This window comes from Plectrocnemia conspersa, unplaced genomic scaffold (assembly GCF_051122295.1).
Source record: "Plectrocnemia conspersa isolate PC_06_02 unplaced genomic scaffold, ASM5112229v1 ptg000013l, whole genome shotgun sequence".
In the NCBI taxonomy this organism is placed as follows: Eukaryota; Metazoa; Arthropoda; class Insecta; order Trichoptera; family Polycentropodidae; genus Plectrocnemia; species Plectrocnemia conspersa.
Window position 1 is genome coordinate 19,707,070 of NW_028277177.1, and position 13,199 is coordinate 19,720,268.

Consider the following 13,199-nt stretch of genomic DNA (forward strand, 5'->3'; position numbering starts at 1 on the left):
TGGTAAAAGTGAGGCTTTTTTGTAGGTTTCATTTTCTATTTGGTTCAGTGTGAAACTAAATCAGTGTTAAAAGTACATTGGAATACTATTTAGTATCTAAATAAAAACTTGAAAAGCTTTTATCGTGACTCAAAATTTTCAGTGAGGATTAAAAAATATATTGCAGTAAGTTTGTTTTAAATAATTCTTTATTTTATAATGATAAAATTACACTTTTAATCTTTGGTTGCCATCCAATGATAAATTATTGTTGGCGAATTAAGAAAAACTTCTGAGGTCCATTATTATAATATTAACAAATCTTATTTACACACCTGTGTGTATAAACAAATATTTGCCTAACAGTTTGCATCATCTTTACGAATAAAACAGAAATTTATTTAGTTGCATCACACTTTAACCATATATTAAAAAATCAATACACTTTTGAAGCGATCCCGGTAACCACTACTCCATTTTTACATTGATATTATCATCGTAAATTTTTCTAAGAGTCACCAAAAATTTTGTCAGATTCATTCCCATCTTTCCCGATATTGGAATTATCTCAAAATTTGGATAATACTTTTCCAAGAGAGGTAGATTTTCCTGCGCTGTCGATAAATCCATTTTATTAGCTACGATGATTTGAGGACGCTCTGCCAGCTGCTCGTTGAATTGCGTGAGTTCGTGCTTAAGCGTTTCCAATTGTTCCCAAGGCTTAGGAATCGATGTATCTATGACGTATATCAAACAACAACATCTTTCAGTATGTTGGAGAAATTGTATACCTAGCCCGCGATTCATGTGAGAGCCTGCTATCAAACCAGGTAAATCTGCAACTGTAGTAATTTTTTATGTAAGTAGTATGTTTATGAATGTAAACAGTAAAGCTGTAGATATATACCTGCAATTTGTATATAATCGCTGTATTGCACCATTCCAATGTGTGGGTGAAGAGTAGTAAAGGGATACGGAGCAACGCGTGGACGAGCCCGAGAAATGGCACGTAATAAAGTGCTTTTACCAGCATTTGGAAATCCTAACTGAAATTTTAGTAAATATTTAATTGAGATTAAAATAACTTAGCATATACTAGAGAAGTCCGACATTTTCTGAGAACCAAATTCATCTAAAATAATATTTATATACATAGGTATTTCAAATGTTGATATAACATGAGCGTTATTGATACAGAAAAATAAAAAACTGAATTTTGAGCTCTTTTCATTGATGTAATCAAGCAATTTTCTACAATGTTGTATCAGAAAAAGAAGTGTAAGTAGATGTCCTGATAAAAATTTTGCCTTGCGAAAATAATATCAAAAACTTTTTAGTTATAAAACTAAACATGTGAGCGCTATGTTTGCATAAAGCGAAAGATAGTGCATGGTTAAGCCTAAGAAAATTTTGGAACTCCCTATATAATAATGCAAAATTTACCAATCCAATATGCGCCATGCTTTTGACTTCTAATGTGTAATTAATTTTTTCTCCTTCACCGCCATATTCAGCAAAATTTGGAGCTTGTTGAACGTCATTAGCGAAATATCTATTTCCTTTACCACCAGCGCCACCTCTCGCCGCCACGAACATCATACCCTCGAGCGAAAGGTCGGCGATTACCTAAAAATATGATTAAATATTATTTATACCATACTAAACCCTATATAAATGTTTTTTACTTTAAGAATCAGTGGACATATACAAAAATCACAAGATTCAATCAAATTTCTCACTACCTGTGTCGGTACATCGCTTTAATCGAACGACCAATCATAAGGCAGAAATTTAAGAGCATGCATCCTTTATAGTTTTCGTCCGCTGACTCTTATAGGTATATTGACTATAACTATAAATAATACCTTGCTATTGTCGTCTTTGATTATAGTGCCCAATGGTACTTTTATGATTAAATGTTGGGCATTCTTACCATTGCAGTCTCTACTTGCACCTTTTTCTCCATGGGGTGCCCTTGAAAATAATATAAGTCATAAAACTACATATAATTTATGACCAGGTGTACAGAATATAATTTATGAGAGCAAAGTATTACTTTGCTGTCGGCACATCTGGTCAATTTATTTATTCATAATTTTATATATACATACTCTAAAACTTTTTTGCAGTGGTTAAGATTTGAACAATCTCCTGTTGAAAAGAATATCACATGAGCTCCATTTCCGCCATCTCCTCCGTCCGGACCTGCATTTTCGACTACCCAGGCGCTTAGAAAACCAATACATCCATTACCCCCGTTACCAGCTGCCGTTCTCACGTATATTTTATCCACGTAATATTGAACCTAGATTTTGAAAAGTAGTACGAAATGAAATTTATAATAATTTTGCAACTGAAGTTTTACTCACTGCTGATATTATTGACTTTGGTTTCTTACTACGCAACGGAATAATACCTTGATTGCAAAATGGTCGCACTGTAATGATAGGCTGAAAACTTTGAGTAAATTTTGTAGTAAGACTTAACACTCCCCGTTTTAACATATTTACGTATTTCTAAATATTCAAATTTTAAATTTAAATAAACTACTGTTAAAATTGTAGTAATATAATGATATTCAAAAGACTCATGTAAACACAGCAGTTAGTTATTTTAGGTTAGCTGTAAATGTCAAAACATAATAACAGGTCGTAACAATATTATTATCGTCCATTATTTAATTTTATAATAAAGAGTTTAAAAGAGTAGAAAACTCAATTAAATAATGCGTACTAAAAGCATTGTTTTTTGTTGTTTTTGAATACCTATAAGATATTCTAGATAAGCTAAAGTAATTTATTATTAGAGAATTTTTAATTTAGTCATATATGTCCCTTAAATTCTTAGTAAAAGTTCAGAAAAACAACTGTAGATTCAATATCCCGCGTTCAAATGGTACTTTGCGTCTTATAAAAATAGACAAGCATCTTATGAGTAGCATATTTAAAATTTTTGCGATGTTGCCAAATGAATCCAGGCAAATGTACCTTAAGGGAAAAATAAGTGCTTTCAGAAAATGGTAACATCTGATTTTTTATAATTCACTGGATTAACTAATAAGTCGCGTTTCGACACTCGTCGCGGACGGACGTACTGCGTGTACAAAGTGCTGTGTGCGCGCATGCTGGTGACGCATGAGCCGGGTGCTCCGCCCAGCTGAAGAGTGGAACAGAGCATCATCAGCTGGTTGCTCCTCAAACCGAGTTGAGCAGACCCTGGTGTAGTGCTGGACAACTCTGGGTCGCTCCTTGCATTGACGAGTTGAGCTGACCCAGTGACAGTGACAGTGCCAGTGACAGAGACAGTGCAGTGGAAAAAGGATTTTCATTGGAAAGTGGGAAAGCCCTGGATTTTCATAGATTTTTCCGAGCTTTTCCGACATTTGGTTGGTCCCAGGGGTTTTTCCGTTTTCCCGGGTTTTCCGGTTTTTCCGGGAGAATTTTCCGGGCGGGTCGGCTAGCCCACGGAGGGAGGTTCGGGTACCGGGGTTTTCCGTTGTTTTTCCGGTGTTCAAGTGAGTTTTTCCGAGTTTTTCCGGGTAAATCGAGATGGAGGAACTTGCACGAATGCGAAAGGCGATCACCGAACTTGACCTATTTATTAAGAAAAAGCCAAATGTGCATAATCCCATAAAGGAGGGCGTAACTGAGGTCAAGAGCGCACTCATCGCCCTTGAAACAGCAATCAAACGAGCTGGCCTTCCGGTGGTGACGATGAGCGAAACACCAGCAGGGACAGTTGAAACTCCAATTGCGGCTGCCGCGACACCTGCGGCCATCGCGACATCCGCGGCATCCGCGTCATCGGCGGCCATCGCGTCATCTGCGGCCGCTGAGCTTCCAGCAGCTACCGCACACTACGCGACAACTACTCCTGCAGCTACCGCTCCCCTCGCGGTTGACACATTTGCGGGGTTTACATCAGCGGAAGTGTCGACTCGCGCCTCCGATTGGCAGCAAGTGAAGAATGGAAGCAGAGGGGGAAAAAACCAGAAGATGATGGCGCCGAGAAGCTCAGCCTCGGCGAAGGCCGACCCGGCAAGGAAGCCGGCGGCGAAGAAAACAATGACCCCACCTACGAGAAACACGGCCGCGACGAAGAAAGAAGGCACCCTTCAGACGAAGAGTGTCGCAACCGGCCCTCGAAACGAGGCGATCGCGGTGAAGACGGGCTCCCTGTCCTACGCGGACGCGATCCGCGCCATCAGGAAGGGAGTGTCCAATCCGGAAGTAACGAAGGAAGTCCGCAGGATAAGGCAAACGAGGAACGGGGATGTCCTCCTAGAAATGGAGCGAGGATCTCAGAAGACGGAGGAGCTTCTGACCTCGATCAAGGAGACACTAGGAGAGAACATGCAGGTTCGCCGACTTGTGCCTCAGATGCGCATCGTCCTCCGAGACCTCGACGGAGGAACGGTCAAGGAGGAAGTCGTCGAGGCCATTCGAGCCTCAGCAGAGGAAGCGACCGACATGAAGGTCTCGCTGAAGCCGGCCTACGGAGGAACCCAGACGGCAACTGTCATATTGAACAGAACAGCAGCCGCCTCGCTGCTGGCACTGGTGAGGGTTCGCGTCGGTTGGATACACAGCCGAGTTCGAGCTGCTCAGAAACAGGAGGAGCGCTGCTTCAGGTGTCTCGGCATGGGCCACATCGCGGCCAACTGCACGGACCACAACGACCGGAGCAAGGAATGCTTCCGTTGCGGCCTCGAAGGCCACAAAGCAGCAACCTGCACCGTCAAAATCTACAGCACAGCAGAGAGGAAACGGCAGACTCAGGCGTAATCCGTGTACTACAGATAAATCTGAATGAGTGCAGAGCGGCGCAGGACCTGATGCTGCACACGACCAACGAGCGAAATGAAGACGTTGTGTTGATCTCTGAGCAGTACCGGGACGGCCAGCACAGGTGGTACTCTGCGGCGGGGTGCAGGAGTGCAGTCTACGTGCCGTCAGTGCGGCTGAGGGAGACATCAGTTGGGGCGGCAGGCGGCAGAGGCTTCGTCTGGGTTGAGGTCGGGAACATACGACTGTACAGCTGTTATTACTCCCCGAACTCGCCCTTAGACGCCTTCACAACAGACTTGTCCCGGCTCGCGGACGACATATCCTCCTCCAGTCTGCCAGTTGTCGTCGCCGGGGACTTCAACGCCAAGGCGCCGGAGTGGGGCTCCAACAAAACGGACCGCCGCGGAAATTTGCTCGCGGAAATGGCCTCTCAGCTGAACTTGCACGCGGCCAACAGAGGAAATACGCCCACTTTCAGAAGAGGAAGTTACGGCTCTGTTTTGGACGTAACTTTTACAAGTGCGTCTATCGCTCATCGCGTCGCTGGGTGGCGCGTCCTGGAAGAAGTGCACTCGGCGAGTGATCATATGTACGTCGAGTTCGTGCTGACGCTACAAGACGCACGTCCGAGACCGCCACTGTCACAGAGTGGATGGGCGGTGCATAAGCTGGATGTCGAACTCTTCGATGAGGAGGTCGCAGCGAGAAGAGGTGCAGTGATCGAGACCGCACTGAGCGAAGCGTCGCCGGAGCGGACCGTGGAAGCGCTTAATGGTCTCCTGCGCTACTGTTGCGACGCGTCAATGCCACGAAGGAGAGGGCCGCCCCGACGATCCACATACTGGTGGACAGAAGAAATTGCGGACCTTCGCCGCGAGTGCCTCTCGGCGCGCAGAAGAGCGCAGAGGAGACACAGAGACGAGGCGTCAAGAGAGGGCTACAAGCAGGCTCGAAAAGCCCTCAGTATAGCAATCAGCGCGAGCAAGTCTAGATGCTGGGACGAGCTGTGCGCTATGCTCGAGGCTGACCCGTGGGGCACGCCATACAGGATGGTGAGGGGGAAACTCCGAAAAGCCACCGTCGATCCGTATTTGGAAGACCCGAATAACATGGAACAGATCGTCGACGGTCTCTTCCCCCAACACAGAGAAGAGACTTGGCCCAGCAGCGAGACCAACCCGGTCAACGAACGGAGCATTCTCTCGCCATTCACTGTGGAAGAGGTGGTCGACGCTGCAAAGAGGATCAGCGTGAAGAAGGCGCCGGGCCCGGACTGCGTGCCGAACGCAGTCATCAGCCGGATCGCCGAGACGGACCCGCAGCTACTAGCCGCGGTGTACAACGATTGCCTCCAAGGAGGCACATTCGCGAAGCCGTGGAAGAGGCAGCGGCTAGTATTGATCCCCAAGCGGAAGGGAGCTCTACCGGGTCCAACAGCGTACCGCCCTCTGTGCATGCTGGATGGGGCCGGAAAGCTCTTTGAGCGAATCATCCTCCAGCGACTGCAGGCAGTACTAGAAGATGAAAAGATGGGATTGTCGGAGCGACAGTACGGCTTCCGCCCGGGCAGGTCGACTATTGACGCCATCCAGAGGGTAGTCATGAAGGTGAGGCACGCATGGCGAGGCAGCGCGAAGACCAGCAGTCACGCCATACTGATTGCCTTAGACGTCCGAAACGCCTTCAACTCAGCCAGCTGGACGCTGACGGTGAAGGCACTCCGAGACCGGAAAACCCCAGCATGCCTGGTGAAGATAGTCGAGAGTTATTTCACGGACAGGCTGCTGGAGTATGCTTGCGGGGGCGAGAAGCGCACCCGACGAGTGACGGCGGGCGTCCCGCAAGGGTCGGTGCTGGGTCCCTCTCTATGGAACCTAATGTACGACGAGCTGCTGCGCCTGGAGATGCCCGACGGCGTCGAGCTAATCGCATTCGCCGACGACGTCGCAGTTGTCGCCACCGCAAAGCAACCGACACAGCTGCAGCAGGCAGCAGAAGAGGCGCTGCAGCTGATACAGAAATGGATGGATCAAGCCGGGCTCACACTCGCGGCGGAGAAAACCGAAGCAGTGTTTTTCACGCGGAGGCGCAAACTACCGCCACCCAGGATAGCGATCGACGGCCTCGAAATACCATTCAAGAGGGAGATCCGCTACCTGGGTGTGCACATAGATGACAAGTTGCGCTTCGTACGCCACGCCGAGGCAGCAGCGACAAAAGCGGCGCGTGTGGCGGAGGACCTCGCCAGGCTGATGCCCAATGTCGGAGGACCGAAACAGAACCGGCGACGACTGTACAACGAGGTCGTCCATTCGGTCCTCCTCTACGGCGCCCCGGTCTGGGCACAGGCCATGACAATTCAGAAGGCCAGGCTCAGTCTCACAAGAGTGCAGCGAAGAAGTGCGCTTCGAGTAGCCTCCGCGTACAGGACAGTGTCTGGAGATGCTGTTCTTGCCCTATGCGGCTTGCCACCGCTGGATCTACTCGCCTTGGAGAGGCAGGCGACCTACAACGGCCAGGAGAATGAGACCGCCAGAGCTGCGACCATGTCCGAGTGGCAACGAAGATGGGACGAGTCCACCAAGGGTCGGTGGACGCACAGGCTCATCGGTGACCTGAGGACTTGGATCGCCAGGAAACACGGTGAGCTATCTTACCATCTCACACAGGGCATGACCGGACACGGTTGCTTCGGCACGTACCTGAAGAAGATTGGCAAAGCAGCGAGCGCCGTGTGCCACCACTGCGACACCGAAAGAGACGACGACGCTGAGCACACGCTCTTCGAATGCTCGGCGTGGGCATCGGACAGATCAGCGTTGGAGAGGACAACAGGAAGGCCTGCCGCAGTAAACACTATGGTACAATCAATGCTGCTGAACAGGAGCTTCTTTGAGGCATGGAAGAACTTTGTGACCTCCGTAATGCGACACAAAGAAGACGCTGAAAGACAGCGCAATAGCGGCCCCAACGGGACACAGTCCCAGAACTGAACGAACCGAAGGGATATATCGGACAGACAGTACCGGTCGTTCAGGGGAGGGCAGTAGATGGGTTTTAGCCGGTAGGTCGTTGACTAGCAACGGAATCCGGCACTGTCGTTAGCGACTTGGAAGCTAACGACGTCTTTCGAAGATTTCCCTCTACTTACCAAAAAAAAAAAAAAAAAAAAAAGGATTAACTAATAAACATAACATATGTAGGTGATGTGAATGTCAGCGAGGATATAATTTAGGACATTTTATAATTTTACAGAGCACTTAATTTTATTAAAAAATTGATATTATTGTAAATACAGCACAAAAATAGCACTTTTTAATCTAGAAAATTGGCAGGGCAAGGGCCATTCATAATTCATTCTAAAAAATAAATATCTTTTGTTTAAACACATATTTCATATAAATAATTATTTTTTAGAAAAAGGTTATTTTGTATAAATTTAAGAAAGGTTTGTCGTTTTTCGTTTTATGAGATCGGAGAACGGTTTATGGCATTGCCTTGTTGTACGTAGCTTATTTCGCGCCCCAGGGAAAAAAGTAAGTTGCTCCTCCTCCTTCAAACATTATCAATACATTACATGTAAAACATTAACTGTAATTCATTCAAATATCATACTACTTAATCATCAATTATCTTCCGTAAATAATTAAAAAAATTACTAACATTTTAAATTTTGTAATAAAACATAATAATTACAGATAAGTTGTTTATTACATTATAATTATTTAATAAATTTACGCTTTTTAAAACTAAAAAATAGTAGACCTACGTTGAAAAATAGCGGTGAAAACAACTATAAGATTACCACAGAACAAATAATATAATAGTAGCTAAACAAAGCGTGCACAGCAAGAGCGACGAGGTGCAGAGAGTAAAATATTTGGATATTCTTGAGTCACTTTACAATAAGAGGAGCTATATCATTTTTATTAACCCTTTGTTATGGTACTACTTATTCAAAATATTCCAATAAATTTCCGTGAAATTTCGTTTTTAATACATGTTAGGGGTGGCAAACGGTCGTTATAAGCACATCACCAGCTTTCTTATGTGAACATTGTTTAATTAAAAATATACAATTTTATAAATAAATATTTCTTCCAAAAAAATACGAGTTGTTAGATATTTATTTATTAAATAATGCTTATATAATAAAATATAAGGTTATTATTATATACGAGAAATTTATCAATATTTAATAAGAATATTTTAGGCGATCGCTCGAATTTATATACAATCAGGATTTTGTTCCAGTTTGCTCCGATTAATTCTGAGTCTTGAACATTAGTCAAATTTCACACAAAAACAATATAATAAATTGGTTTACATTACAAAGTAGCCAAATGCTAACTAAACCGAAATACAATTATGATTGTTTAGTTTTAAATACAATATAGTTTCATGCATTACATAACAACATTCAATAATTTATGCTAGTTCGATCAAATGGACGAAGTGGCGTATTATATTAAATATATTATTATCGAAGCAGAGAAGTTTCCATTTGTTATCGTTCACATACTAATTGCCGTATAAGTAAGTTCGTTGAATTATATATGAAACAATAAGAACAATTCAATGTCAAGTTGTTACCCTAGTGACGAAATTCAATAACATAAGTTATTAAAAGTATATTATGATTGTCAATGTGAAGGACAATACTTTAAAGACTGATGTAAATTATTAATTACCCATTATTATAAGTACTTACAAGCGTTTATTTCTTCGAAATAGTAAAACTCATACATGCACACTATTTTCTTTTAGTTTATTATATCGATTTGAACAGGTACTATGACATACATTACTTTTACAAGTGACAAATTGTATTCGTAAGTACTTAAGTGTTAGTACATTTTACAAAGAAAGACAACTTGAAAGTATATACATTATTTATAAAAATAATAAATCGTGTTATATTGTACTAAAATATACATATTTCTATATCATACAATATATTTGAGTTTCCTTAACTGCGATAAAAAAAATGTAACTATATTATGTCATAATACTTTATTTTTATGTAGTACACCAAACATTATATATAAAAATATAGTATTTATGAGATTAGAGAATGATTTACTTAGCACATTAGCTCGGAAACCTTACCTTATCTTCAAGTCCATACTTTTTAATTAAAAAAGTGGGTTAAAAGGTACTTGTTCCAACCGGAGTGCAACCAGATTTTGTAGTAGGGTAACATTGACCGTATTTATTTCACTTGAAATTCAGAACGTGATTCTCAAATTTGATAAATAACACAAATAAATTGATGTTATAATATAACTCATAAATATTATTGTTAGCGTTATTATGTTATTTTTTTACCAAATTTATTACCTTTCAGAATTCTATTTGTACCATTAAGGAGACAAGTATTTCCCCCCCCCCCCCACACACTTACTATCACTTCGCTCCCGAGCAACACTAATGAAAAATAATATCTATTATGTTTTTCTCTAAAGAAAGTCAGTATTAGGTGTTGCAACTCTTCTCATTAATACTCAACTCTAAAATAATTAGCTCAATAGTTCGAAAGTTATTTTTTCAATGAAAAAAACAGCAACTTCTCTGTCACGGGACAGGAAATGAAATAATTGCAGTTGTTACAGGAAATTAAATTATTTATTTAAATTAAATTCAAGAACCTTTTCTGAACTGTTTCGATTAAGATGGAGTATTTGGTAATTTGGATATTCCAAATAATAGATTCCGATTCAAGAATGCTGCGAACTAAAGTGTCGTAGAGGACGCGAATAACTGAAAGATCGTCAGAGTGAAATGCTATATTGGAAGATTTATCGCAAAGAACCGAGATTTTTTTTGATAATATCTCATGACTAACCTTGTCAAAGGCCTTATCAAAATCTTGAATTCCCGTATTTTCAAAAGTTCACTCACAAATCACTTTGAAATAAAAATATTTTGCTAGTTCTCAAAGTCTTTTATATTTTTGCCTGACTGAGTTTGATAACATCAAAATGCAGTATCAAAAAAAGGCTAATACACCTACGATAAATTAAAATCAAGACAGATTCACTATGTAGTATTACACAAGACATATCCAAAATTGAAATTGAAATTAAATTAAAATCAAAATACTTTAGCCTTTTTCCTGATTAGTGTTTCTTCTCGAGTATTATTTCTCGAGAAAAATGTCAAATCGAAAGTTCTTATTTCTCGAGAAATTTTATCTCTAATTGAATGCGATTTCTATTTTTGGTTTTTATTGACACCATTTTTGAGAATGTTTGTTCACATTAAAGTAATATTTTACTAGCTTTTACACATAATTCTATAAACATTTCGGCCCATTTCGCACAAAATAAAGTTAATAATAATATATAATATCAAAGTAGCCGGTTGTCAACTCCTAAAATACGATTGTATTAGTTTAGTGTGCGTGTTTTTTTGGATAAAAAGTGGAAGCTGTGGCGTACGCTGCCCTACAGTCTGTTGACAGTTATTATATCGAATAATTCAGCAGTTGTCAAAGATAGGTAGTTGGTATTAAGTTTCAATTAACTTTTTATTGTTCTTTTTGTGGATCGGGGTGATTTTTGTACTTGAATCAGCGAATAAAGTTTTGGATAATGAATTAAAAATATATTGAAGAAGAGCTAGCAAAAAAAGGTGGCGAACGAATAGATGACAAAATGCTATTATGCGCTCAGAAAAGCTGCGGAAAAGCGCGCGCTTTCCCCCACCGCTGGCTACGGTACGTAGATGCTAGGAGCTTAGTCAGTGTCGCTGTTGCGGCCGCGCGCGATGGGTCGCTCGTGACGCGCGCCGCGATGGTGGTGGTGGCGGACTGCGCGCGGGGCCTGGCGGCGCTGGCGGCGGCGCCCGAGCGCCTAGAACTGGCCACCAGCGTGGCGAGCACATTCCTCGCGCCCGTCAAGAGTCGCCGCCAGATCGAGCGTCACTCGATGCCCGAAGAGGCGCCGCTGTCCGCCGGAGCGCCCGCGCCCAAGGACCCCGACAGATGGGGGCCGAGGCACAAAGGCGCCAGGGAGCTCGCCCAGCTCTACAGTCCCGGTACGAATCGATCCTTGTCTCAATCCCCGTTGCGCAATCTCTACCCGTAGTTTTTCCGCACTTTTCATATCTTAAAGATCATCATAACTTGTACAAACTTACCATCACTTGTAGCTAAAGTTTTCATTTAACCAAAATGGACATTCCCTTGAACCACTTTAAACTTTCTTCAGAGAAAATCTTTAGATACGGCCATCCAATTCTAAAACAATCACTTTCTCTCAAACTGTATTTAATCTTGTTGCAGTAGAAAAGAGTTTTTTGAAAGACGCTTTTCTTAAAATTAAATGTACAAACATTCATGGCTCAGAGTGCTGTTATTTTTATAACATTCTGAAGCACCAAGTTGTTTTCATAGATAACACTTTTGATTGAGGGGTACTACTTATATTTGTACAGAGGGTTGGATCGGGAATGTGTTGAATAAATGCGTTATTTCTTCATTCACTCTGGCTGCAGATACATCGATATTGTATGTATCGTGAGCACTAAAAAGGATTCGCGTTCTTACAATCGCAATCCATGATTTGACTCTTTAACACTTTAACGCCCAAGTACGTATAAATGCGTTATTTACTTTTTGGTATATTTCTACTATACTTCTATATTATAATTTTACAATCTGTATAGGCTTACCTTTGCATTTAAATTAAATTAATAAAAAACAAAATTTTGCATTCGCATTGCTCTCAAACTATGTTTCGCTTACTTTTATTTACAATTGATTAAAAATTTGAAAAAATGACGAAGTGTGTCTTGATAATCTATTTTTTCGATGGTTCCTTAACTATATTAAATTATTTATAAGCATTGCTGTCGCAAAAAAATTGTCAGCAATTCTGCTAGTTGAAAAGTAAATTTTAATATTATATTATTTAAATAACATATGCTATTTAAATCTATGACATATATTATTTTATTCATTTATTTCACTAATATAACTAATTGTTTATAAACGTCGCCGTAGCAATGGAAGCTATCGATTATTTAGTGCTCATTTTTATAACAATATTTCGACTTACAATAATTGAGAGTTAAACGAATCATATCTAAACCAAATTTTGCCCAATAGGAGAGTGCAAAAAACAATTATTCCTCCCTAAAAGTAAAAAATCCACGGCAAAAGCAATAAAACCGTGCTGTCGCAGTAGGAACGCTGGGTAACAAACGTTCTTACTGCGACGGCGCCGACATAATTTTATTGCTTTTGACGTGAATTTTTCATTTCTGAGAAGTGATAATAGTTTTTGCGTCCTTCTATTAACCAAAATTTGGTTTGAATATACTTGGACTAATACTCGCATATCAGAAGTCATAGTAATATTTTTGTAATATAATCTAACATTTCTTTATAATTAATAAATATACACTAAATTGAAGTACATTTTTTAACCA

At 41.3% G+C, this 13,199-nt stretch overlaps 2 protein-coding genes across 3 annotated transcripts in view; one reads left to right on the plus strand and one right to left on the minus strand.

Annotated features, from left to right (window-relative positions):
* Positions 1 to 170: 170 nt before the first annotated feature.
* The window catches only part of LOC148227515 (mitochondrial ribosome-associated GTPase 2), a 289,075-nt gene continuing 276,046 nt past the window's right edge, over positions 171 to 13,199 (minus strand). Inside the window, exons 2-7 of one of the 2 annotated variants that reach the window (XM_088202841.1) lie at positions 2,349 to 2,582; positions 2,091 to 2,284; positions 1,845 to 1,953; positions 1,423 to 1,605; positions 887 to 1,025; positions 171 to 821 (exon numbers count right to left, since the gene is read on the minus strand). In XM_088202841.1, the coding sequence (XP_088058967.1) occupies positions 448 to 821; positions 887 to 1,025; positions 1,423 to 1,605; positions 1,845 to 1,953; positions 2,091 to 2,284; positions 2,349 to 2,483 (1,134 nt within the window). In that variant the 5' untranslated portion in view covers positions 2,484 to 2,582 and the 3' untranslated portion in view covers positions 171 to 447. Of the gene's footprint in view, positions 822 to 886; positions 1,026 to 1,422; positions 1,606 to 1,844; positions 1,954 to 2,090; positions 2,285 to 2,348; positions 2,633 to 13,199 lie in introns of those variants that run through there. The other variant, XM_088202840.1, reaches the window with a different exon arrangement.
* The window catches only part of Kua (Plasmanylethanolamine desaturase Kua), a 32,954-nt gene continuing 31,261 nt past the window's right edge, over positions 11,507 to 13,199 (plus strand). The window contains exon 1 of the mRNA XM_088202844.1: positions 11,507 to 11,804. Within this exon, the coding sequence (XP_088058970.1) occupies positions 11,561 to 11,804 (244 nt within the window). The 5' untranslated portion in view covers positions 11,507 to 11,560. The remainder of the gene's footprint in view (positions 11,805 to 13,199) is intronic.